Genomic DNA, 23,879 nt, shown 5'->3' with positions numbered 1-23,879 from the left:
AATTGTCTTTTCTGGCTCCCGGTTGATTTGTCATCCCACTTTTGAGAAAACAACGGCTGTTCCTTGAGTGACTTACCATGTTTGAAAATCATCTTTGCCCCTCTCCCCAGTCGGCAAGTAATGGGGCTATCTCCCTGCAGATTCCATACGTCGTCAAGAAATGACCTGTGGTGAGGACATCATCTTTTCTAGCTGGTGGGAGGCCATATTTTAATATTAAGATGGAAATGTTCTCGTGAATGAATTTTGAAAATGGAGTAAGTATTGTGCGAATGTACAAGCAGCAGGAGCATCTCTATTGACCGTGACTTATTATCCCCGTGAGGATTGTACATGTCCGCGACAGTCGATCCACTGAATGATTTTTTACTGGTGGTTCATGCGGTCTTTTTCCCCTCTTACTTTAAAATCCATCAGCCTCCTCAAAGGCAGAGAGCATTTTACAGATACCCTGCAGATTGCTAATATCGCAGCTCATATGCATAATTTGAGTCTCGAGTTGCCTCATCCGTCTACTGCAAACAGCCTCTTCTCATTTAAATTTGTTTCACAGTCATACTGGGGCCACCGTTAAACCTTTACCTGTACAGTGTCTCAACTTGAATTTCAGCATTTCACTGTATTTTGAATCCACACACAATAAATCATCTTCGTGACATCTCTTAGATCGTTGCTATCTAACATACGGCTTGCGGGCCGGATCATCCCCGTGCTGACCGTGTTCATGACTGTCACCCAAACAAACAAAAGAAATACAGGATGCATTTTCGGTATTGATAGCACACGCTCCGAGGTTGACATAAAAGGATACTTCATGAAAATCGGTTGTGAAATGAGCAAGTTCTGACCTATTTTCAACGCGCATGCATTGCCTTTGATGGTCGTGAGTCGAGCTGCGACTCATCATGGCACTTGAATCGCTCGTAACAAGATTAGAGCTTGCTGATCACCGAAGTGATATAAAGTGGGTCACTACACTTGCGTTCACGTTAGCATTAGCATCTAGCTTTGTCACTTTGTTGTTGTTCAGTGCAGGGAAAAAGCCTTTGATCTTCGCAAAGAGATTTGCGATGGGCGGGTGTCAGCATTACAAATTTGCAAACATGTGCATATATCTTTAAATGCGTGCGGCGATTTGCAAAAGCGAGTCTGGAGACTTGTATGTGGCTCTGCAGCTTCTCATTCAGAACCTGCTAGTTAGACTGCACTGCGCTGTACCACTTGTGAAACATTGCAAATCATATTAAGATTTAATGAGTGCATTTTGATCTGTAAAATTTCTCTGAAATGAAATAAATCAGTCTGGGCTTTGTCATTTGGAATGACAATAGTTGTTTGTGAACACAGTAATACAAAGCGGAGTGCATGCTAAAAGAGTCAGACAATATTATCTTGGGTTACGCGAAGAGAGATGGAAAGAGGTAGTTGCCAATGACACGCCTCCTCAACACAGTTAGTGAGAGGCAGCACAATCTGAGATAAGGCTCGGTTGCTCACTGGCCCACTTTGTTTCTCACCCGTATATTCGAACAGGAAATATGATGATAGCTACATTAACTATCCATCCATCCATCCATCGATCTTCTTCCCTCTCCCTAGCTACTTCTTCCAGCTCTCCCCAGGGGATTCCGAGGCGTTCCCAGGCCATCTGGGTGACATAGTCTCTCCAGCGTGTCCTGGGTCTTCCTCGGGGTGTCCTCCCAGTGGGACATGCCCGGAACACCTCACCAGCGAGGCGTTCAGGAGGCTTCCGAATCAGATGCCCAAGCCACCTCATCTGGCTCCTCTCGATGTGGAGGAGAAGCAGCTCCACTCTGAGCCCCTCCCGGATGACCGAGCTTCTCACCTTATCTCTAAGGGAGAGCCCGGACACCCTGCGGAGAAAACTCATTTCGGCCGCTTGTATCCGGGATCTCGTTCTTTCGGTCACGACCCATAGCTCGTGACCATACATGATGGTTGGAACGTAGATTGACCGGTAAATTGAGAGCTTTGCCCTTTGGCTCAGCTCCTTCTTCACCACGACAGACCGATACAACGTCCGCATCACAGCAGACGCCGCACCGATCCGCCTGTCGATCTCTCGCTCCCTCCTGCCCTCACTCGTGAACAAGACCCCAAGATACTTAAACTCCTCCACTTGGGGCAAGATCTCCCCCCCGACCTGGAGGGGGCACTCCACCCTTTTCCGACTGAGGACCATGGTTTCAGATTTGGAGGTGCTGATCTTCATCCCAAACGCTTCACACTCGGCTGCGAAACGCTCCAGTGAGAGTTGGAGAGCCCTGTTTGAAGGAGCCAACAGCACCTTCAAAATCAACTTGAATGAGTCGTGGGAGGGCATATGAAAGGACCATTGAAAACAGATGGTCACAGTTGCGGTCCCGTTGCAGACCGAACGTAATTGCAGCTAGTTGCTCGACTACTGTCGATGCGCTGTACATCCCAAGACTCATCTTAGGGGGGAATCTGGCCTATGCTACTTTAATGCTACAGTATATGCCATTTATCGGCATATAAAACGATTGGACACCATTTTCATTTCAGTCTGTGCCACTGAATTAAATCTACTCATGAAACACACAGGTGCATTTGTTAATGTCTTGTTATTGCAAAAGCAATGGAACTAATCCCGTGAGACTGTATCGGTGACGCCATGTTTTGTTGACTGTTGTGATTGTGTAACAATTAATTTAGCCACCCGGACTGTGTATAAATGTGAGGAAGGGTCTGAGCTGCGTGGTTTTATTTTAGCCTTCGCCATCGTTTAATGGCACTAATTATCTCCTACTTTATTCATAAATAAATACACAAAATACATAAATGAATAAATGGAGCATACGGTAAATGGATATTGTCTCCCGACATGTTGCACGTGGATTAATGTGTTTCAATCAAGTAGACAATGCAAAATGTGAAACTGCCCATTTGTTCGGCTGCACTGGTTCTAAATATTGCGCATCATCCATTATGCTGCATAGCCTGGGAAGTATCGCAGTAATCAGTCCCAGATGACATGAGATGACCATCGTTTTTAATGATTATTTCATTTCCTCTCTCCATTTCTTCCTATGAGGTGGGCGGCATGTGTGGGAGAGAAGAAATGGGAATGTACTCTTGGATTATGCCTCATTTTGCCATTAACTGTAATTGGCTTCAAGCTCTGTGTTGAGCAACTTGCTGGGAACAGACTTTCTTTTCCACAAGGAGCCAAGGAGACAAGCTCTGTTGTCTCACACACACCCGCACACACACACACAAGCGCCCACACACGCACAATAATTAGGTTACCTCCTCACTCTCACTTTATTGTGCCAAATTCATTTAGTTCTGCAAACGTTCCACCTGTAACGAAGTTTCCCTTTGCCCTCTCAATCCCATTAAGACTACCGCCTATGACATAGGAGAGTCATGTTTTATAGATCAGACAATGAGTGCGATCACACCATTTGTAACACATCGCGGGTTCCTCACTGCAACGTCGAGATCTGGCTGACGGTAGCTGCAGAGAAGCTACGAGCTCCCGCGGTTGATGAGTCAGTCAGCCGCGATCCAGAAAAATAGCCATTTTCATTTCTGTTTTTCCATTTGAGTCAGACGTCTTTGATCCCCGCGCTGTAGGCCGCAAGCTCGAGTCAACTTGACCCGCCGTCACCTCAGTCAAGGAGTGAGGCTTTATTAGCACTAACAGTGAATGCTTCTGAGTGCCTCTCCGGTCGTAGTAAAAGCTTCATTTGCATTTGGGATAAGAACCCTATCACCGTTTCCATTCTGATCTTCTCTACTACTCTATTCCCACTGGTTATTGTGATAATTGAGAAGGTAATACAAGCTCACAAGAGCGACTCAATCAAAAATAATTTTTCAGTGACGTAATACGAATCGCTTTTAAGCCCTGTAATTAGCTGGAAATAAGTCCGGAGTGGATCCTTTTTCTTGCCCAAAGTCGTGTGAGAGAGGCTCGAGCTCAGCCACGACCTTGAAGAAAAGCCTTATAGAAAATGGAAGGATGTTTTTGAGCCAGGGCCTATTAATGTCAATATCGTATAAGGCTTTATCTTTTTAGGATTATGACTATTAAGGTTCTGCTTGCAAATCTTATGGTAGAGTACTAGATTTAATGGTGTGTTCAAGGAAACGATATACCTCAGAGGAGCGACTGAAGGCAGATTTCTTATCCTCTCGGGCAACCTACTCTCTTAAATAAACCCTTTTGAAACTCGATGCTACATTTGAAGAGCAAACAACATTATGATGAATAATCATGTCATTCCTTCTGTGCTCTACGCATGCCGGAATGCTTTTTTTTTTTTCAAAACTAAAAGTGATTTTCCAATCTTTCCTGCAATTACTTGTATTGACGGATTTCAAATAACAGCAGAAAGAGGGAGCAAGAGAATGAAAAAGGTTACCCCACCGCGAGTGGAACTAGATTTCTAAAATGTCAACAGTGTTAAAACATATAAATTTCCTCTTGTGCAGGAATGTTACTCTTACTGCAATCATACGCCTGCAGAGTCCTTCTTCCATCAAAAATGTCACATGTGCCAACCAAAATGATGTCTATTAATTACTTGAAGTCCTTCAACAGACCAAATACATCTGATCTGCCCAGATCTGCCCGTGTTTTGATCTTTGTATAAAGCCCATGAGGTTCAAAAAAATATTGTGCATAGTCCTGCCAAATTTGCTCACTCAAGGCAGATCGAGATGCTGAATGTGGCATCGTACATGTGCAGCACTGGGAACACGTGCGCGGTATATATACGGTGCGTAATGCGGGCAGGATAAAAATATAGCTGAGGCTATTTGGCTGCATTCAGGCATAAAGCTGGCTGACATGATTTACTGCCATACAAATGAGGATCACGTCCGTACACACACACACACACACACGGATTCATTCTGGGTGAATCGCACGAGAACATCAAAACAGATACAATCACCTAGATGTAGCAGTTCTTTAGTCAGTTCTTTTGATTTTTTTTCAACCCAGCGTTTGGACGCACTGCCATTTCAAATGTGAATATCCTCGGGGGAACAAAACTAATACATATTCCAGTCACCTCCCAAAAGTAGACAGAGGCCTATCGATTTGTGGTTAATGCCAATTTGACCCGCGCTCCTCAGCTTTCAACACCGCGGTCAAGGACATTTATAGAACGGGCTTTTAGCCATGATGCCATGGATCTTTTCTTCCTCGTGAAACAAGAAAAAACACTTGTTTGCCTCATAGCATCGATGTAGTTGCCTAAACCATATCTGGATGTTTTCAGAAAACGACAAAAATAAGACAGTAGAAAGTTTTTTTGTTCTTTTGTTTGTTTTTTTTTATGGATTTGCTGCCAGTATATTAAATATGATCAAAGAAATTAAGCTAGTTGGCTAATTACATGTAAGTACCATGATTGGTCAATATCATCACAACACACAAATACATGCCCACACACACACACACACACACACAGTTCTGTGCATAATGACTGGAAATGGAGGCTGTCGAACAGCCACATGAACAGTGACTAAAGAAAAAAAGGCTGGCTAATGGTCGTCGTCGGTGTGGAAACGTTCTGCTCAAACAGAAGTGCCACAGCACCAAGAAAGACTGTGTGGAGACTGTCGAATTGACATTTCGAACGTCGCGTCGTCCAAATCTGTCCTCACAAGATGCAAAGGCTATCCAACCGGTAAATTCCAAAAGACTTACATGCCTGGATACATTTGACTAAGCGAGTTATCGCCACAATAGTATATTTTTGGCATATTTGTTCAAATAGAAAAAAAAAAGATAATTTTGCAATGCGCTCTCTCGTAATGCAATTACTCGCCTCATCGGTTTTAGCCTTAGACACTGTTTTACACCGATTTTAATAATTGGGTAATTAAACCCAAACCCAGCACAGTCGATAATTATTTATACAAGTCAAGCATTTTCAATTCGTAAAACCTTGCTTCACTGAGCTAAAACTCAAAGTACACTGAATCTAAATGTCCATATAATCCTAAGTATTAATTTATGGTTAGCATGCACTAAACTGACCCATTTGCGTCCTTTCAAGTGCCGTATTCCTGCAATTATCTTTTCATAGACTGTACATGAACATTTTACACTCCGTTAGCTTCTCATGCTTTTTTGTCTTCTGCTAAAGAAATGAACTATCATCATAGATCACGGTTATGCACATTGTTACTCCTCCTGCAAAGAGAAAAATGAGAATGCATGAAGGATTGTGGAAAACGGCACGTTCTGCAGTGAGCGCACACAAATAAGCGGACAAAAATGAGTCGATTGCCCCTAGTGGCAATTTCTAAACAATAGTTTGTGCTTGCGTAATAAAGAAAAAGATGAGCTCAAATAAGGAAACCCAATGGAAGGGGAGATTAGGACCTTTGGCTGTACTGCTCTAACCTTGTCATTGAGGACACACGCGACACTCCAATTTGTCTTTGTTGGAGTCATTGCTCTAGCTCTTGTCTCGTTAGGTTGACTGGGCAATTAAACTAGCATCTGATTAATGCTGCAACAATCTCTGCTCATTACTCTGAAAAGGTGCCTCATTAGGCAAGTTGTCATTATTTTCAAAACGTGCTGTATTGGCTTTCTCGGGAAAGGCTTTCAAAATCAACCAAACCTCTCAACTGTTGGCGACCTGAGACCCGCATTTTCCTCTTGCTGCAAAACCATGACAACATTTTAAAGAAGTTACCAAGAAAATATGTTGTCCAAAAATCCTGGTATTGATCTAATCATTTTTAGAAAATTAAGACGTCAATAGTTAGATAATAATAATAATAGTATAAAATCGATAATATAAAAACTGCAATCATTAGAGTCGAAATTATGATGAACAATGATGCTATTTGATATGTGAGATGTGTAGCACATCGCTAGCCAGGAACATCGATAGCCAGAGGTTGAGCCGCACTGTTTTGTCGATTTCTTAGCCATGTGGCAACTGGCAAGAGCATGAAACACACTTTGCTACCTGATATGTTCTGTCTGGAAAATGGATATGCTACAGAGGTAGAGAAATTAGGGATACATGAGCTATTACACTGCAAATACACTTTCAGACACATTTCTGTCAAAAAGATTTTAATTTTCCAAATGAAAGGCAAGCTTGACCTGGAAGGTCACAATAAGTATTTCAATCTACAAGGGATCTGCAGCATATGAGTTCTGCTCCAACGGCAGTGACCCAGCCACAATTTCTGCATATGTCGGAACGTAAAGTGCAGTGTATCACTGAACTATGCTAGCGGTAGTCTGTCACATTACAGTCCAAAAATAAATGAAAGGAAAACATTCGCTGGCGAAAAGTGTGATGTGATAAAAAATAAGAAAGGCACAGGTGTCAAACTCAAGGCCAGATCCAGCCAGCCGTGTCTTTTTATGTAACATCAAAGTGGTCCGCGACAAAAAAAATAAAAAAAAATAAAATTGACACCCCTGAAGTAAGGCGTTTAACTGAGCATGCCTTCTGGTGCAGCATGGCCATGCATTCTGTCTTTTTTTTGGGGGGGGGGGGGGCTATCTGTCTCCAACTCACCCACATAATGAGCCCATTTTGGGTTCCTGGCCCCCAGTTGAGAATCATTGTTCAAAAAGGAATCGCATTTGGTCATTACATTCATTCATTTACAATATTTGCGTTTTTAATGGCACCAGACCTGACCTATCTGCCTATTTGATGTGACGTTTTATTAATCAACTGAAATCTGCATCAGAAGGAGGGCAATGATGCCATGCCGGTGGCTTGCAAGGTACCGTGGTAGCTCAAGAATCCCGTGTCTGGAGTGAGCCAACCTTTTGAACAGATGGCATCATCACATGCTTGTGTCCCTGTTTTCTGTGGCCGTGCTGCACCACTTTCAGATATTGAGTTTCGTGTACTTATCGGTGTTGTGTGGTGCCTTTTGGTGTCTTGTCTCTTTTGTGACCGCCATTGATGAGGCAGAGACCGTCTAATGGCTTTTGGCAGTGGAGAATATTGATCACATGGCAATCAAAAGCTCAAAGTTCGACAGGTCTCAGTGACAATTTTCCACTTGATCAAAAGAGAGCACCTACAACGCAGCACAGGTGCATGCTTTGAAAAGCACATGACACGCTCGCGACCGACTGGAAGGTGCATGTGCACAGATTGCATTGTTGCTTAAATTTTATATGACTTTGCAGCCATTCAAGCATGCGCTGTCATTCCTGATTTGGCCGACGGATCAAAAACTGGCCCGAGCGGTGCTTGAAATTCTTCAAAAGTTTGCCTGCGTTACCTAAGGCTCCTCTGAAAATAAATATGTGCCTGGTCACAGCAGGCCTACATTCCACACCAGTGCTCATAAAAAGCCTGGAGCAGCGGTGTCGATGGGCAGAGAGATCACACACTCTGTGGACCATGGTAATAGGTAGGAAATGTCAGTGCGTCTGTCCCCCCCTAGCCGTCTATCGTTCATCCATCTTTTACCTTAATCCTTTACTTCTCATTACGTTGTGCTGTCTTGTTTGAGTATCAAACTTCGGGAGTCCTGTACTTTGTCCGCAAAGTGTACATATTGCTATTTCACATATTTGCTGTTCCTGGTGCTGTCAAATGAAAAAAAAGTATGTCCAGTAAAGTTACAGAACATAAGCAATTACAATCGATATATTTTTTTTATCCTAATTTTGTCTGTTTTGAGGTGGTGGTCCTGTCTCATGAACATAAGAGACACCTGCCTGCTGTACCAATGCATAATTGTCGTTGCCATGATGACTGGGGACGGAGTGAAGAAATTGAACAAAGCAAGCTGCTGAAATGAATAATGAACACATGGCATACAATATCTGTGAAAACTGGAGGCAGGCAAAGTGAGACGAGGGATAAAAGGTGAGATGAAGGTGATCAAACTTAATCTAGACCGAACTGTTGAGCCGGCTGTGTTTACAGAGCAGGGAGCTCCAGCATGGCAAGCAATTTATTGTCAATTACTTGCAGTTAACATGGGCAATAAACCTCCATTTTTTATCTTCTAATTACCCTCGTTGATGCCATCCATTCACAAGTTCAAATGACATTTATTTTGAGGACTGTCTTTTTGGCAGTGGCGGGCGGTGAATTTTGTACCTGGCCCTTCAGTGGGTATTTAGTATATAATAATACGTCACAATGTGTACAAAATCCCCCAAAACACTACCTGTATAAAGTGAAACTCCTCTACAACGAAATCATGTTTGCCGCAAGAAATTTTTCACAACAGGGGGGTTTTCATTGTAGCAAATTTGATCTCAGATGTACACACACACACACACACACACACCACCCGTCTGTGCAGGCTAACTTATCCACTCATATTTAACTAATCTGAAAAAGCTCCGCCCCAAAACAAGTGATTAAAAAGAACATTCAAAGTTTTGTGATTTTCAAGTATGAAATTGTTTTGTTCATGATATCGGTTCAAGCGATCAATAACGTATAAAAATGATCCGCCTGTGTGCGAGACCTAAATATTCATAGCAGGGTAGGAGACGAGTCAGGCATGAACCGACCAACCAATTAAAACATTCCCATTAGTGGAAATGATGGTGGTGAATGCTTTCAAACAATGTTCTTCTCATTTGCCATCCCAGCAACACAAACATCCGATAGTCTCCCACCCACCTCTTATGCCTGTATGAAAGCACATTTCTTATCATGAGTGTTCTTTCTCTTCTCACCATTCCAGATGTCTTGTGACACCATTTCAGCTTCACACCTGTGTCACGGTCGGACTGTCACAGCCGTCATGTGTGAAAAATGGTGACATGAATAAGCGTGTCAATACTGTAGGCTTTACATTACTAAATGGTTCATTAACCTTGTGTAACATTGACATTTGCTTTGTTGTTATGCAAATTTGGGGTCTGAAGCACGAGATTATGATCGTCGTCATGTGGGGCTGTGTGGGGTCATAATTACTCTCACATGCAGCCATTATTATTCTGGGGTTTTTTTTCAGCCTGCCCGATCTCTTCTTTCATACTTGTTTTTTTTTTCTCCATAAACTAAAAAAAGAAAACAGTGAAGGTCATAACACACACACACACACACACACACACATACACAAATGGGGTCGCATTTGTTTCACTCCCTTTTAACACCTACTCAGGTGTGGGAGTCATTACACCGCATAATAGTTGCAATCTATCACTGGGGCCTCGGGGTGTCAGGTTCGGGAGTGAGTGAGAAGAAAATGAATTGACGAGCACTTTAGCAAGGGACAGAATGAGAGCTACTAAAAAAATACTAATGAACGGCTCACTGGTGGGGGTGAGCGGGCCTCTCGGAACACTTCTCAGCCTGCAACTACTTTGACGTATCGGCAGTACGGCCTCCTGAACAGGTACGGCGTGCCACGTGCCCATACTCCTGCATGAAAAAGAAGAATATGTTGCAAAGAGAGGGTCGAAATTCATTTAATGGAGGAAGGAGTGTTGCGGGCGAGAACAGATGGCTCCAGGTGATATTGTACAAGTCATTTGTTTGCCTTCTCAAATCTGGCCAGTGAGATCTTATTCATAAAACATTGAAGTAAATCTGACATATTTACACCGCCCTTTTGGAGTTTCAGCTAATACAATCCTAGTTTGATACCGATTTTGATCCCTCGAGGGAATATTGAATTGACATTCTGCTTTATATTTTTCTTTTTGGTCCGCACAACACAGAATTACAGACAACACATGCAGGCATGCAGGAAGATGATGTCAGAGTGAGGGGGAAGTTGAGCGCAGGGGTGGAGTGGTGCCTTGCTTGTAGGATTTGAACGCTAACTCTGGTTGGTATCACGATTTACGCAGTTGCAATGGTAAAACACTGGTGGGCAGTACTGACAACAGTCACAACGCTGGTTCCTCTTCAATCTTAAGAAGACTTTTTGGACAGTTGTATATTTGTCGCCATGTTGGAACGGTTTGCAGAAGACGCTTTTCTGTTCTAAGTTCTAATGAGTTGATGATCTTGTAGAACATCTGCCAGAAAATGTGGCGGCAAAAAAATGGGCCGTTGGCTTTCATTTTCCGTTTTTGTTGGTGTAATGGCAACGTGTCCTCATATCTTTGTGTATGCATGGTGAACATGACAAGCAATCCATCATCTCTACTGCAGCGAGTCATCGCACATCACCCACCTTTATTCAAATTAAGGTTGCGTTCATACCATGCACCCACATCAACAACCTTGACCTTTCCTTGCAAAATATACGCGACATGGTGCAGATGTTCTGGTAAGGCTCAGTAGAGCATTCAAAGACACGGAGATGAAAAATAGTGAAGGGCACTGTGAAAACCGGCGCTGAAAATATTCTGGTTCTGTCATTTGGGACAAATAGAAGTTGGCCAGCTGGTAGGTAAAAGTGGAATTTTACACAACAGCCGATGAACATATGTTTCCGTATGTTGACCAATCAGAGTGTGAAAGAGGCTTCGAACAGCGGTGAATCACCATTTTTTTTTTTTTGCCATTTTCTATCATCTTCCCTCTGCATGGATTCAGCCATCATGGAGCAGATGCTAATTACCCCCACATTTCCCTCCCAAGGTGTCCCTTGCTTCTCTTTCTTTTCATCCATCTCAATCCCTCTCCCTTCTTGCTTTCACTCGATATCCAGATCCAAATCTGCTAACACGACAACATATTTGACGTCTTTCCCCGAGATTGCTGCAGGACGGTAGCAAGCAAAGCATATTTAAAAAGAACTCAAGAAATTACAGTTTGGTAATTTGACGTGATTGCTCACGCATTTTAATCACAATTTTCATCATTTTACTCAACATTTACTTTAGGAACAAGCGGCAGTGTACCATTAAAAAAAAAAGACACATCTTCATGCCTTAACTAGACAGTTTGTCACTTTCTCGTCATTCCCAAACGGCCACGTGTGAACATTTGTGACCTTCCTGGTGAGATAAAGGCTTGTTTTATGGTTTACATTTTATACGAGTCTATGCCTTTATCTCTGTTTACCCAAAGCCCCCTTGAGTCATTTTTTTCTCTCTTCCGTCTCAAGGGCGGATTAATGTGGACTGTCACCCTCATACAATAAAGAGTGTTTGAATATAGATTATTTTGGCCTTCTCAAATCATTTCGAAACAAGAATATTCAGATTTCATTCACACAAAAGATGGTGCATCGCTGCCTTATCTTCTACAAATAATAGCATTGATTATGTTTTGCATTCCATATTTAATTTCCTTTATTTATTTTTTTTAGCAGAGGAACAAAAAGAATGAATTTGGCACTGCAGTCTAACTGTGGGAAGTGAGAAATTCTCTGTTCTGGGTTTCATGCCAATATTACACCTCTGAGTTTTCCCCCCAGGGTCAAGGGAACTATTTGGAGGAACAGATAAGAAACACACTGTCAAGTGTATGTGCGTGAGGACTTTGTATCTGTGTGTGTATCTGCACACGCGTCTTCCTCCGAGTGGTGATACTGTGCTCTTGCCAGATCAGTGGGATGTGTAAAGTATCCTCATTTCACAGCTTGTTCACTTTCTGCACTGTGACATATAATAGAAAACAGTTTGGGACTGGGCTCGTCACAGAGCATGAAAGACAAAAAAATATATATTTTCTGGCTCCAGCAATCCCGTCAAGAGTTGAGGAAGGTAATGGTTCTCTAATGATCAGACATTAGGGATTACAAAAGACCATTTTAGTCATATTACGCCCATAACATTGCATGTAACAGTACCTTTGAAGTGTTCTTTTCCATATGTACAGGTATATGATTTTTTTTTTGAACCTTTAAATCTAACAGAGATTTTAAAATAACAGTGGTCAACAGCAAATTTGAATCACAGATGGCATCATTTTTTATGTCGATTTAAAAAAAAAAATCAGTTTTCAGGTAGATCAGGGTTTTCAGATATATTTTTTTCATTTGACCGATAAAAGTGGGGGCAATTCGGCTCTTTCCATGTGGTGTAATTTATAGCTGTGACATTTTCAAAAGAAAAATACACCTCTTATGACTACATTTTCACATGATATGATATTATTACCATCATCAATATCTTCTTCTCATTATTATTATAATTATTATCCATCCATCCATCTATCAATTTTTTAAATCCGTTTATCCTCAAAAGGGTCTCAGGCATGCTGGAGCCTCTCTCAGCTGTCATCTGGCAGTAGGCAAAGCACACCTCAACTGGTTGCCAGCCAATCGCAGGTCACACGTAGACGAACAACCAGCCGCACTGACACTCGCATCTACAGGGAAATTTTAGAATATTCAATCAGCCTGCCATGCATGTTTTTGGAATGTGCGAGGAAACCGAAGTACCCGGAGAAAACCCACACAGGCGCGTGGAGAACAAGCAAACTCCACACAGGAAGGCGGGATTCGGAATCAAACCCTGCACCTCTACACTGTGAGGCAAATGTGCTAACCGGTCGACCACCGTGCCGCGTATTATTTTCATGCCTAGATTTCTCACATGCATGACTGTGATCTTTCAGTGATTGTCATTTTATTTTTTACTATTTTTCTTAGTAATTTGATTTTAATTACATTAATGTAGCTTTTGATTTCATCTTTGCAAGTTGTGAATGTATATTAGATCAAGTGGAGATGGACACACACACACACACACACACACACACACACTTGAGCAGATGTGGCATGGCCGGAAGCCTGAGAGATGTTGTGTACCGTCGTGTGTGTGTATAGTAGGAGACAGTGATGTGGTTGTAGACCGCAGGGCGCCAGAGTGTTTCTCCCACAGCCATCTGTCGGAGCATCTCTGCAGACACGGCGGCTCACAGAACATTTGGTGCTATAATATGAGGCCATTATCAATGTAAAGTGTCAGTGCACTTAAAAAAAAAATATTTTTGTCGTATCAAATGGGAGCAGATTCATCGCAGCACCCAAATACGGTGCATTGCGTTTCACAATTAATGATGATATAATTCGCTTTGCTGCAACAAAAATATGGCGTCATTAATTAAAATAAGCTTGGAAATATTTTACACGACCCAATCTGTCTGAATGAAAGTAATTTGATCATATCGCCGCTATTTGTTTTCCGTCGACTTCTGGAGGTCAGTACTGACGCACAATAAAACACAGCCAGGAACGGACTGGCAATCTGCTCTGCCAAATGGGAGAGACGTGAGCCAAATTGCCTCATTCGCCGCAAGGGCAATGATGCCATGTCATGTCAAAAAGTCTTGACGTGAAAGATGGCGCTTATTTCATGAAATGATCTTTACCGATTCGGTTGATGATCCATGCTCAAAGAATTTCTCAGAGAACATTACAGTCGCTCGTAATAAATGCGCTCAATGTCTTGATAACTGCAGCGTGAGAGTGATGAGGAGGATAGTCGGTGCAACTTGGGAGAGCAAACAGAGGCATTTGCTAGTCTTTGTGGCGCATGAAGTGTGATGATTGATGCTGCTCATAGCAAAGGTGTGCCACTTGCGAACAAGGACATCACAATTTTGTGACTTGAATCAGAAATTTTACAGAATTTTAGGCTAGTGAGAATCTAGCCTAAAAATTAGAGCAGTAGAATAGAAAGTCTTTCTATACTTATATGCCATGTCTTTGTTTATCATAGTTGCTTGTTACCAGTGTAGCTACCAAAGACAAATTCCTTGTGTGTTTTATGTACATGGCCAATAAACATGAGTCTGACTCAGTACAGGTGGCAAACGCAAGGCCTGGGGGCCCAAATCCAGCTCGGCATATAATTTTCTGTGGACTGAAAGCAAATCATAAGTGAGAATTATGTTTTTATTTTTTTTAAATTATAATTATTCAAGAAACTATTTTTTTTTACGTTCATTTCTGATTTAAAAACCAATTGTCCCTCAAATTTCTTGTATTTATGTATGTAATAATATCATGTGACAATCAAACATGTATATGCTATAACACAGTCTTAGTGACCCTGTGAGGGAAATCGCAACCACATTGTGGCCAGCAACAAAATTGGGTTCGACACCCTTGCCTTCAAGGGTCAACTCGTCTCAAACTGGACTGGTGGACCCAGAGAGTGCTACTCTGCCCCAAGGTTAGAGAGTGTAAATACTTGCCCCAGGTGCTGGCAAACCACCTTGAACTAACATGGAAACCTTTATTGTACCATTTCCAAACAGATTCTCATGAAATGATGTGACATTGCGCAAACATGTTCTTTCAGTGCTGCCACCTACTTGAAAACAATATAGATTTGAGAATGTTTTTTTTATTGCTTTAATGTTACATTACAAGAAAGGACAACATAAGATTTATTCGTCCCACAATGGGGAAATTTACAACATTTACAACAAACAGTCCCATTGTTGCTTTTTTTGTCACTTACCTTTTCATTTTGTGAAGCAAATCTTTTTTTTCCCTCATAACTCAAACTGTGAAAACATTCCCCCCAAAAAACTACCATTAAATGCACAATGCCTCCGCCTGGACACACACACGCACACGCACACACACACACAGATGATTAAATGCGTCTTCACATCAGCTTGGCGGTAATTACTCTCAGCCTGCCAGATATTCGAGACTCAGTGTGCTGATAAACGGAGATAATTTTATGTAAATCACATTGTCATACTTCTCATTTTACATGCGCCTGCGATTGGCTGGCAACCAGGTCAGGGTGTCCCCCGCCTACTGCCCGAAGACAGCTGGGATAGGCTCCAACACGCCCGCGACCCTTGTGAGCTTAAGCGGATTAGAAAATAGATGGATGGATGACTTTTGTGGAGCGAAATGTCAATGAACCTACACCGAAACATAATTTAGAAGGGACGTGAGTTAGTTTAGCATTGGAACAGATGGACATGTGCACATTAATAAAAGCTACTACTTTGGCATCACGGGTTCTACGCTGGACCTTTTTTTTTTATTTACACTTTGGTCTTGGTAGAATTTAGGATGTTAATTAGTGGTCTTTAGAGATGGTTTGTTTGTTTTGTTTTGTTTTTTTGCTGCTGGTGTCATCTCTGTAGTTCATTTGCATAATTTGTTCTTCGTCACACCCAATAAAATTAAAATGTATTCTTCGGATTGGGATACATATTGTATCTAACATTTAAGAAATTTGATAACAGAATGATGATGTTTAGGAATCCATTTTTAAACATTTTTATTCCATGTAAAATATCAGCTGTATGAAGGTGATGGCCATCCTCTGATGTGACGATCATGTGTTGCGTTAGCCATTAAAAAGCAATCACGTGTGATTATCACGCATGAATCATGCTAATGCACTGTGGCAACTTTTATATTAAAAAATAAAATAAAATTAGACCAAGAGAAGTGTCTGGCAAACATATTTCCATTTATTGATTATTTTGGATTTAAGCCTAAAAAGAATGGACTTGTTTCAAAATGAGTCAACAGGTGTCTTGTTATTTCATTTTCTTGTAAAGATTGCCCTCCTGTGTCTCCGAGGGATTATAATGTAGGCACGAAATTGTTGAAAAGTAGTCCTCCTTGCTGTCAGAGTTTTAAAACTCAACGGGACATGGTTTTGATATTCCAAACAAAACGGGGATCCCTATTGTACCGTATTGCCGACTGACAGTGGTGAGGAATTTTGTTTACCCAGCCAGCACTTGAATGAACACGAATTCACATTCACAGATGGGAATGGTTTAAAAAAAATGGTGAAATGTGCAAAAACAAAAGGAGGTGAGAAAACAGGCTCAAAGTGTGATGAAGCAACAAAGGAGAGAATGCGTCAGCGGCAGCCGCTTCGGTGGGTTCTCTCCATCTCAAAGGACAGATGTTTCCCAGAGATTAAAATTCAAACTCAGGGTTCAATCATCTGTATCATTCCTCCCCTCTCCAGGTGGTTTCACGCTTCCTTAGCCACCAGAAAAGACTCCTTTTTCCTGCCGCCGTAGTGTTCAGCCTGTCTCCGATTTTAATGAATGACCCTGATAAACCAGGCTTATGGGACAGGTTTTGAGGCTGTGCTAAATTTAGCTCCCTGCAGATCATGTATTTAAGTATTTATCCAGAGTGTTTACAGCCGGCACGTGCCAATTCATTTCCTCATCAATGTTTAAACTGTGGAAATCCTTCCAAATGCCTGACCAGTCGGCCATCACTCACTCATGGCCGCCGGGGGACATTGTTGTGAGTGTAAGGCAGCTGTTACATTAAACTGGTTATTCAACTACCAATGAACAGCAAGCTAGTAGATAGCAAGTTAATTTGTTGGAGTGCAGATCCATCAAGATAACGGATTTCGCAATTACCGTCATTGTGACCGCAGTTCTTCACCTGTCTTTATTTATTTATTGGCCTTAATTACCTTCTGGCTTCTAAGTTACATTGTCCCGTCCCCCCCCCCCCCCGCCCCCACCCTAAACGATACACTACCCATAACTGTGTGCACAGACCAGCCACAACTGACCAGTGTCACTGTAAGTAGGCGAAAAGTGAAGATAATTCTATTGACCCAAGATTGACAAGGGACCTAGGAAATAATCATTTCAGTTTGCGCCATTGAAGCAGGGCCAATTCAAGTGTTATTTTCAAAGGGCCCCCAGTTCTGACCACCTGAGCAAGGCGATGAGAACCAATATACAGTAAGAGCTATTGGACTTCACAAAGATGATAAAGGCTCAGTTGATTGACAGTTGACACTGTTGAAATGACTTATTTAGCGCTGGTATTGTAATACAGTTACAACTCCTTTACGCTCCACTGAAAGTTGTTCCGAATGTTCTCGGTGTAATGCAAGAATATTACACCGGAGAGAGGTCAGAGTTAAACGGGCACACAAACTGTGCCACACTGCTCGAACTCGGCAACTGGGAACAGTGTGTTGCTCATGGGTGCCTCGAAAGTAATCAGGAATCAGACAATGGCTCCTATTTTTGCATTTTGCCCAAAGTGTACCGTAACCGTTCAGTTCCAAAGCCCAAGTTGTTCTAGATGAGTTATTGTGCCACTCCAAATTCAAAATGGAAAGGCATTGAACCAAAGGATGTCAACTGCTGATATCATTCTTCAGCCTGCTATACATTTCAACAAATTAGAATGGATCACGGTAGTTACGTCAATGATTCAGTTCCAACACATTGTCACAAAAGCTGTGGAGCACTGGACAAATGTAGAAGCTTCTGATGACGCATTTTTGAATTTACCGAGAGGTGGTACGCATATTATCTCCTCCATCATTGTCACCATTACCGAATGACACACGTTTCAATCGACTGCCACTAATTCACGATGAACGTAGGGATACTGAACCTTTAAAAAGAGCTCTGTTTTACAATAATCCCCAGAGTTGTTATTATACAGTACATGCTGAATAAATGAGGCCTGCCCTCAACCTTTCCACTGAGTCTCTTGCCTGTATGAGCTTGTCATCGAGCTGTGAGTAAAAGCACCTGGTCCGTTTGCTCTTCATCTTCATTGTGAAGGTTAATTGAGTCCTCACGCCACATTGGCGTCGTTTCCACTTTTATCTGGAGTCATACAGACAACGTCTGCTGTCAATTGTGCATCCGAGTGAACAAGCAGTTGCATGATAAGAGGCTGCTGATATAGCACTGATCAGACATCCCGTGGAGTGGTAAAGGTCAAGAAGACGGATAAAGAAATATCGTACATTATGGACATTCCATGTCTCCATCCTTTTAGTATGCAGCTTCTCCTCACGTGGTAAAAGCCTATCCCGTTCGATTGTGGGGCCGGGCCGAAGGCTGGATTAACTCTCGGCTCGTCACCATCACATTGCATTACTTCAATTCATGTACTGCATGCTGTTTTCATTCAGTGCTGACAGACTATTTGCTGCACCAAAAAAGTCAATTCTCATCCTTTTTTTTTTTGGTACAAACCTTAATGTAAGAGTGACATTAAAAAATATACCGTATTGGCCCAAATATATGAAGGCCCTGATTATATGACGACCCCCTCTTTTTCAAGACTCAAGTTTGAAAAAAGACTTTTTGAACACCAAATTAATTTTTATACAGAAAATAATTTCAGTACATCTGAAACAAATGATTATCACAATATATCTGAGAGAAAAGCCTGTTGTTTTGCCTCATTCAAATCTAAAGTGCAATCACATTCGTAAATGAATGGCTTCTGGTTTTTGAAATGTAAATTACATCATAACTTGACCTTAACCTGGCCGATCTTCGACCCCTTTTTCTCGAGACTGTCACTATGTTTCTCCATTTTCTGTTATCTCTTCTATTATTTTCTTCTCTTTTCCTTCTTAACCCCATTTTTTTTCTTCGTGCTACCGCTATTTTTATTTTTATTCTTCATGGCAGGGGTTCATTTGCCCTGGGGAGTCAAGTTCAGCATTCGCTTCAATGATATCTGGCACCATCTAGCGTTGTGAATGGGTATAATGTCTCGACCCCATATATTGGACGACCCGTACTTCAATGCAAAAAACACAGTCTTATATTCGGGCCAATACGGTATTGTATTTCTTATAATACTGATAAATAACTCACCACTACATTTCTGATATGTTATTTATTTTTGTTTTTGCTTTCTTTGACCTCTCTCTGTTTGTATGAACTTTCAATATGCTCACAATAACACAAATACAAAGATTAAGCCGGGGCAAATGAGAAGAGAATGGTAGAATAGGTAAACATCAAGGCTCGAAACTCCACCCCCGAAAGACTTTCTACCCATCTGAATGCTGTTTTTTTTTCTTTTTCCCATTTCTAACGCTAATGTTGGTTTTCTATCCAACCTGGATCATCTGCCGCCTGATTTAATACAGCCTTCCCAGAACCTGGCTCGGCTTTATACAAGGACGTTGGCTGCTTCCGGGCCAAACCTGCTGGGTTCATCTCAGCAGTCAACTGAATCACAACCTGTCCCCAACACTGATTCCCCGCTCTGTGCTCTCCTTCCTCACATATGACAGATGGAATATTTGTTCACATATTATACTGTATGAGAAACATATTGCTACCAATTTATATTCGGTGTCTACCTTTATTTCCAAACGAATCCTTAAGGGAAAGAGAGCCACAGCTGTGCTAATCATTGATGGTTCTGAGAAACCAACCAATCACTCTGCCCACCATTAACCTTTTCATACACTCTTAACGATCACATCCCATAATCATAAGCTTTCATTATGCTGAATGCCCAGGTGGGAAGACAGCTAGATGGAAACACTAAAAAAAAATAAATCCAGGATAACTGAGGTGAGTGTGGGTTGTGATTGCGCTGATTAACAAGACCATTATTGCTAATTGCTTCCAAGAATTGACTGTCTGCTGATAGATATGGACCTTTACAATCACAGATGCTCTCCACCGTCATGTTAATGCACGTGTTCCAACGGTTTGGGTTCGAGTGTGTGTATAACGTATCTATTTTTAGCACAATGAGTTGAAGAACTCAAAAACTGTTGAAAACTGTTTTTTGATCAATCTTGTGGTTTACTCAGTCCCATCATTAGTAATAAAGGGGCTGAAATGCTCGGCTGGTTTCTATTGCTGCTTGGCTGAAGAGAGACTGTCTTCAGAACATGGCCGTGATGCCAATGATACAATCGTCTCCCGGTGCTTTTGGGCAGCAACTGAGGGTGTGATCGAGCATCTTCTAAGCAGGTCACAGGATGAATGCAGAGCTCTCAGCTATGCCCCATCAGTGGAGCTTTGACGGAGTTAGGAGCACATTCGAGCACAAATTTGAGTTATTTCCGTTTTTCACTACATGAAATTATCACTCGCTATGTACTCTTTGATTATTTATTGAAGCACACAGCAGGCAAAAACCTAAAAGCAGGCATGAATACATCACAAATTAATGTATCCATCTTCATGCATCACAATGTAAATAATAGACATGAATTCGTTAACTCAATACCGTCATCTTAACAATAATTTTATCAACCATAATATTATCAATCATGATTTTATCACATTTTAGCATTGTGTATTATCATTATTTCTCGTAAAGTTCTAAATGTAATCCAAATTATTTATAATGTCATCAAGATATACAGTAAATCGTCTCAACATCACGAGAAACCAGACAACTGGAACCTAAGACAAGGACGACAAATGCAGGAATCACAACCGGAAGTAAAACGCCGGCATGACTAACTCCAGCCGAAACACAAAATCGTCATTCAAACTTTTCCAATGCAGCCAGACAACCACGACGTGACAACACTCCAACAAAACAGAACTGAACATGTACACCGCTGCAATTGCAAGTCTTAATTCTTCCGTCGCATTCCGACCAGAAAGTAACGTTCAAGCGATGCAGCAAACATAAAGAAGTGCCACGGACACAAAGCAAAGCAGGCAAACAAAGCAAGTAAGCAGGATTCAAACTCAAAGATAATTCTACAGATCTGGCCAAGGGAAACGTATCTTACCATTGGGGTTATGCTGGTGACGAAGTGAGTCATTTCTTACTCATCCAAACTTCGATACCTTTTTTAAGATTTGCTATTGACGTATTTAAAATACGGCAAGTGAATGGTCACCTGTCAGTGGCAGCCCCGCCCCATTTTAAAGCCCCAGGTAAATTCTACATAAAGTAATCCCTCGTTTATCGCGGTGAATGTGGACTAAAACCACCGCTGATAAACGAAAATCCGTGAAGTAGCGTCCAATTAACATAAACAGGTAAATAAAAAACTTTTTTTAAAAGTCCGCAAATGGTCCACGAGAAGCTGCAAAACAACAGTAATCCCTCATTTATTGTGGTGAATGTGGACTAAAACCACCGGTGATAAACGAAAATCCGCGAAGTAGCGTCCAATTAACATAAACAGGTAAAGAAAAAACTTTTTTTGAAAGTCCGCAAATGGTCTGCGAGAAGCTGCAAAACAACAGCGAGTCACATAGAGCAACATATACAGTACTGTACTCCATGTATATGTAAAAAAAATCTTTTTTTTAAAATATATATAATAAGTGCTTGTCTTTGAGAGTGTATCTGGCTCAGAATGGTGTTTACGAATTAAAAGATGTCGCATTCTAAATAGTAGCATCATTGAAAAAAAAGGACCACTTTTACTGAACAGCACGTTATTTTTATGAATGCAAGAAAGGCAATTTCTCGAAAATGTAAACTGCCGCTGGAGCATACAAACTCTATCAAACCAGCTTTTTATTTATTTATTGACCAATTCAGAGAATTCACGGGCCTGCAAGCACAATTGGCTCTTTGGATGTTCTATAAATATCTTTGTCATGACACAACGGCTCAGAATAGTGAGTGCATCCTTTGGTCTGTCTGACTTTTCTGCTTCCACGTGATGGCTTTTCTGATTTGCATACAGTCATTTAAAAATAGTCTGTCTGACAATGACAAGACGTTCACTGTGAGCTCCACTTTAGTGCTGATTTTCCCTTGTTTGGTTTCCTTTTTTAAAACCGCCAGCTCTCTTAAATGTTCTGGCTTTTCATCTCCACTGTAATTGTCCTTCCATCTTTTATTTCGAGAAAGTGTGCAATGGATTAGTTCTCGCCACTGAAAAGCCTTTGGATTAACAAGCGTAGAGTACCAAAAAAAGGGTGATGAGAGGAAGGACAGGATTAAGAGGGGAAAAAAGATAAATGAGAAAAATGTGTGTGTGTTCATATGTTCATACTGGCTGAACATAAATCACCACCAAAAGGCAATTAGCACTGTAATTATCCACAATTATTTATTTGTCTGTTGTCTGTTTGAGAATAGCATGAGAAGAGAGTCTCTGTTGCTATGCAACTCTTAAGTTTCTGGCAGTTTGGAGCCTTCATGTCTTTTGCTGTTGTGATTCCAACTCGGATGTTGAAAACAAAAGCATCATGCCGAGCTTTTTTTTTTGGCCAGAAACAAGGACACCTACAGCTACTCGTGTGGGCAGAAAGATTAGCACTTCAACACCTGTCAGTGGAACACTCATCTGTCATCAGTGGCATTCGACATTCACCCTTTGGGAAGTCATTTCCGGAGAAATAACATGTCAGCCATTCATATTATTTCTAAACGAAATGGGAAAAAAAACACAGCTCAGTGTGTCAGTCAAAAACTCGGAGTCCACGTCAAACAAAACAAACCGTGACATCTTGTAATCGCCATCCTCCAATCTTTGTCACTATCTGCATGTGATGCTGCATGCTCTACAATCTGCAGACCGAACCCGTGAGATTGATTTGGAGAGGATGTGCACTGCGGTGTTTCAGCAAGCCCCCCCCCCCCCGCCCCCCCCATCACTGGGCCCATCTTTAAAACTCGCCCTCCATGAATTGGCCGACTGAAAGATGAAATGCCCAAAACACTTCTGTGGCAAGATGAGTCAAGCACTAAATATTCATTCGGAGTAGTGAAGTCGACCTATTGACTGGTTGACTAATCAATTCAAACCTTATCCACTCACAACACACACACATACACAAGCACAAAACCTGTTGTCTCTAACCATTTTTTTCTATCATTTCTGTCACAGAAATGGAAAACTGAAAAGTCACAGCAATTCTCGCTCGCGTTTCTTTTTTTTTATTGGCCTCGCTAATGGACCGAGGAGGGAAATTGTGCCTAACCACAGACACTGCAGAAAACTTTGACATTACTTTGTCTAGCCTCCCAGACAGCTTCAAGTGATTGTGACGAACATTTCCTTTAAACCTGCAGGCATGATTTTTACGGATGCTTACATCATGTTTTATGCCGCACCTGCAGCCGTTATGCAACCAAAAGAAGAGCTACTTTGCTCTACTTTATTCTGCAAAGAAATAAGGCCATTTGCTCGTTATTGGCAACCACCAGAAGTTTGCTTCAGAAATGTGGGCTTAGATTCATTTCACTTTCATTTCTTTGACATACAGCGAACACAGTTACACTTGATTCAGTTTTAATGTTGTACTTTGTCACAATGTCATGGTGCGGAGCATGCACCTGTTCACGAC

General features: G+C 41.6%; 1 protein-coding gene across 2 annotated transcripts in view; it reads left to right on the top strand.

Annotated features, from left to right (window-relative positions):
* The window catches only part of sphkap (SPHK1 interactor, AKAP domain containing), a 58,599-nt gene that overhangs the window by 7,098 nt on the left and 27,622 nt on the right, over nucleotides 1-23,879 (top strand). Inside the window, exon 1 of one of the 2 annotated variants that reach the window (XM_052077888.1) lies at nucleotides 13,253-13,393. The exons of the other annotated variant lie outside the window; for it this stretch is intronic. Within the exon in view, the coding sequence (XP_051933848.1) occupies nucleotides 13,269-13,393 (125 nt within the window). The 5' untranslated portion in view covers nucleotides 13,253-13,268. Of the gene's footprint in view, nucleotides 1-13,252; nucleotides 13,394-23,879 lie in introns of those variants that run through there. 2 annotated transcript variants of the gene reach the window in all.

This window comes from Hippocampus zosterae, chromosome 10 (genome assembly GCF_025434085.1).
Source record: "Hippocampus zosterae strain Florida chromosome 10, ASM2543408v3, whole genome shotgun sequence".
In the NCBI taxonomy this organism is placed as follows: Eukaryota; Metazoa; Chordata; class Actinopteri; order Syngnathiformes; family Syngnathidae; genus Hippocampus; species Hippocampus zosterae.
Note: the sequence above shows the minus strand (reverse complement) of the source record. Positions and strands in the feature narration are given on the sequence as shown.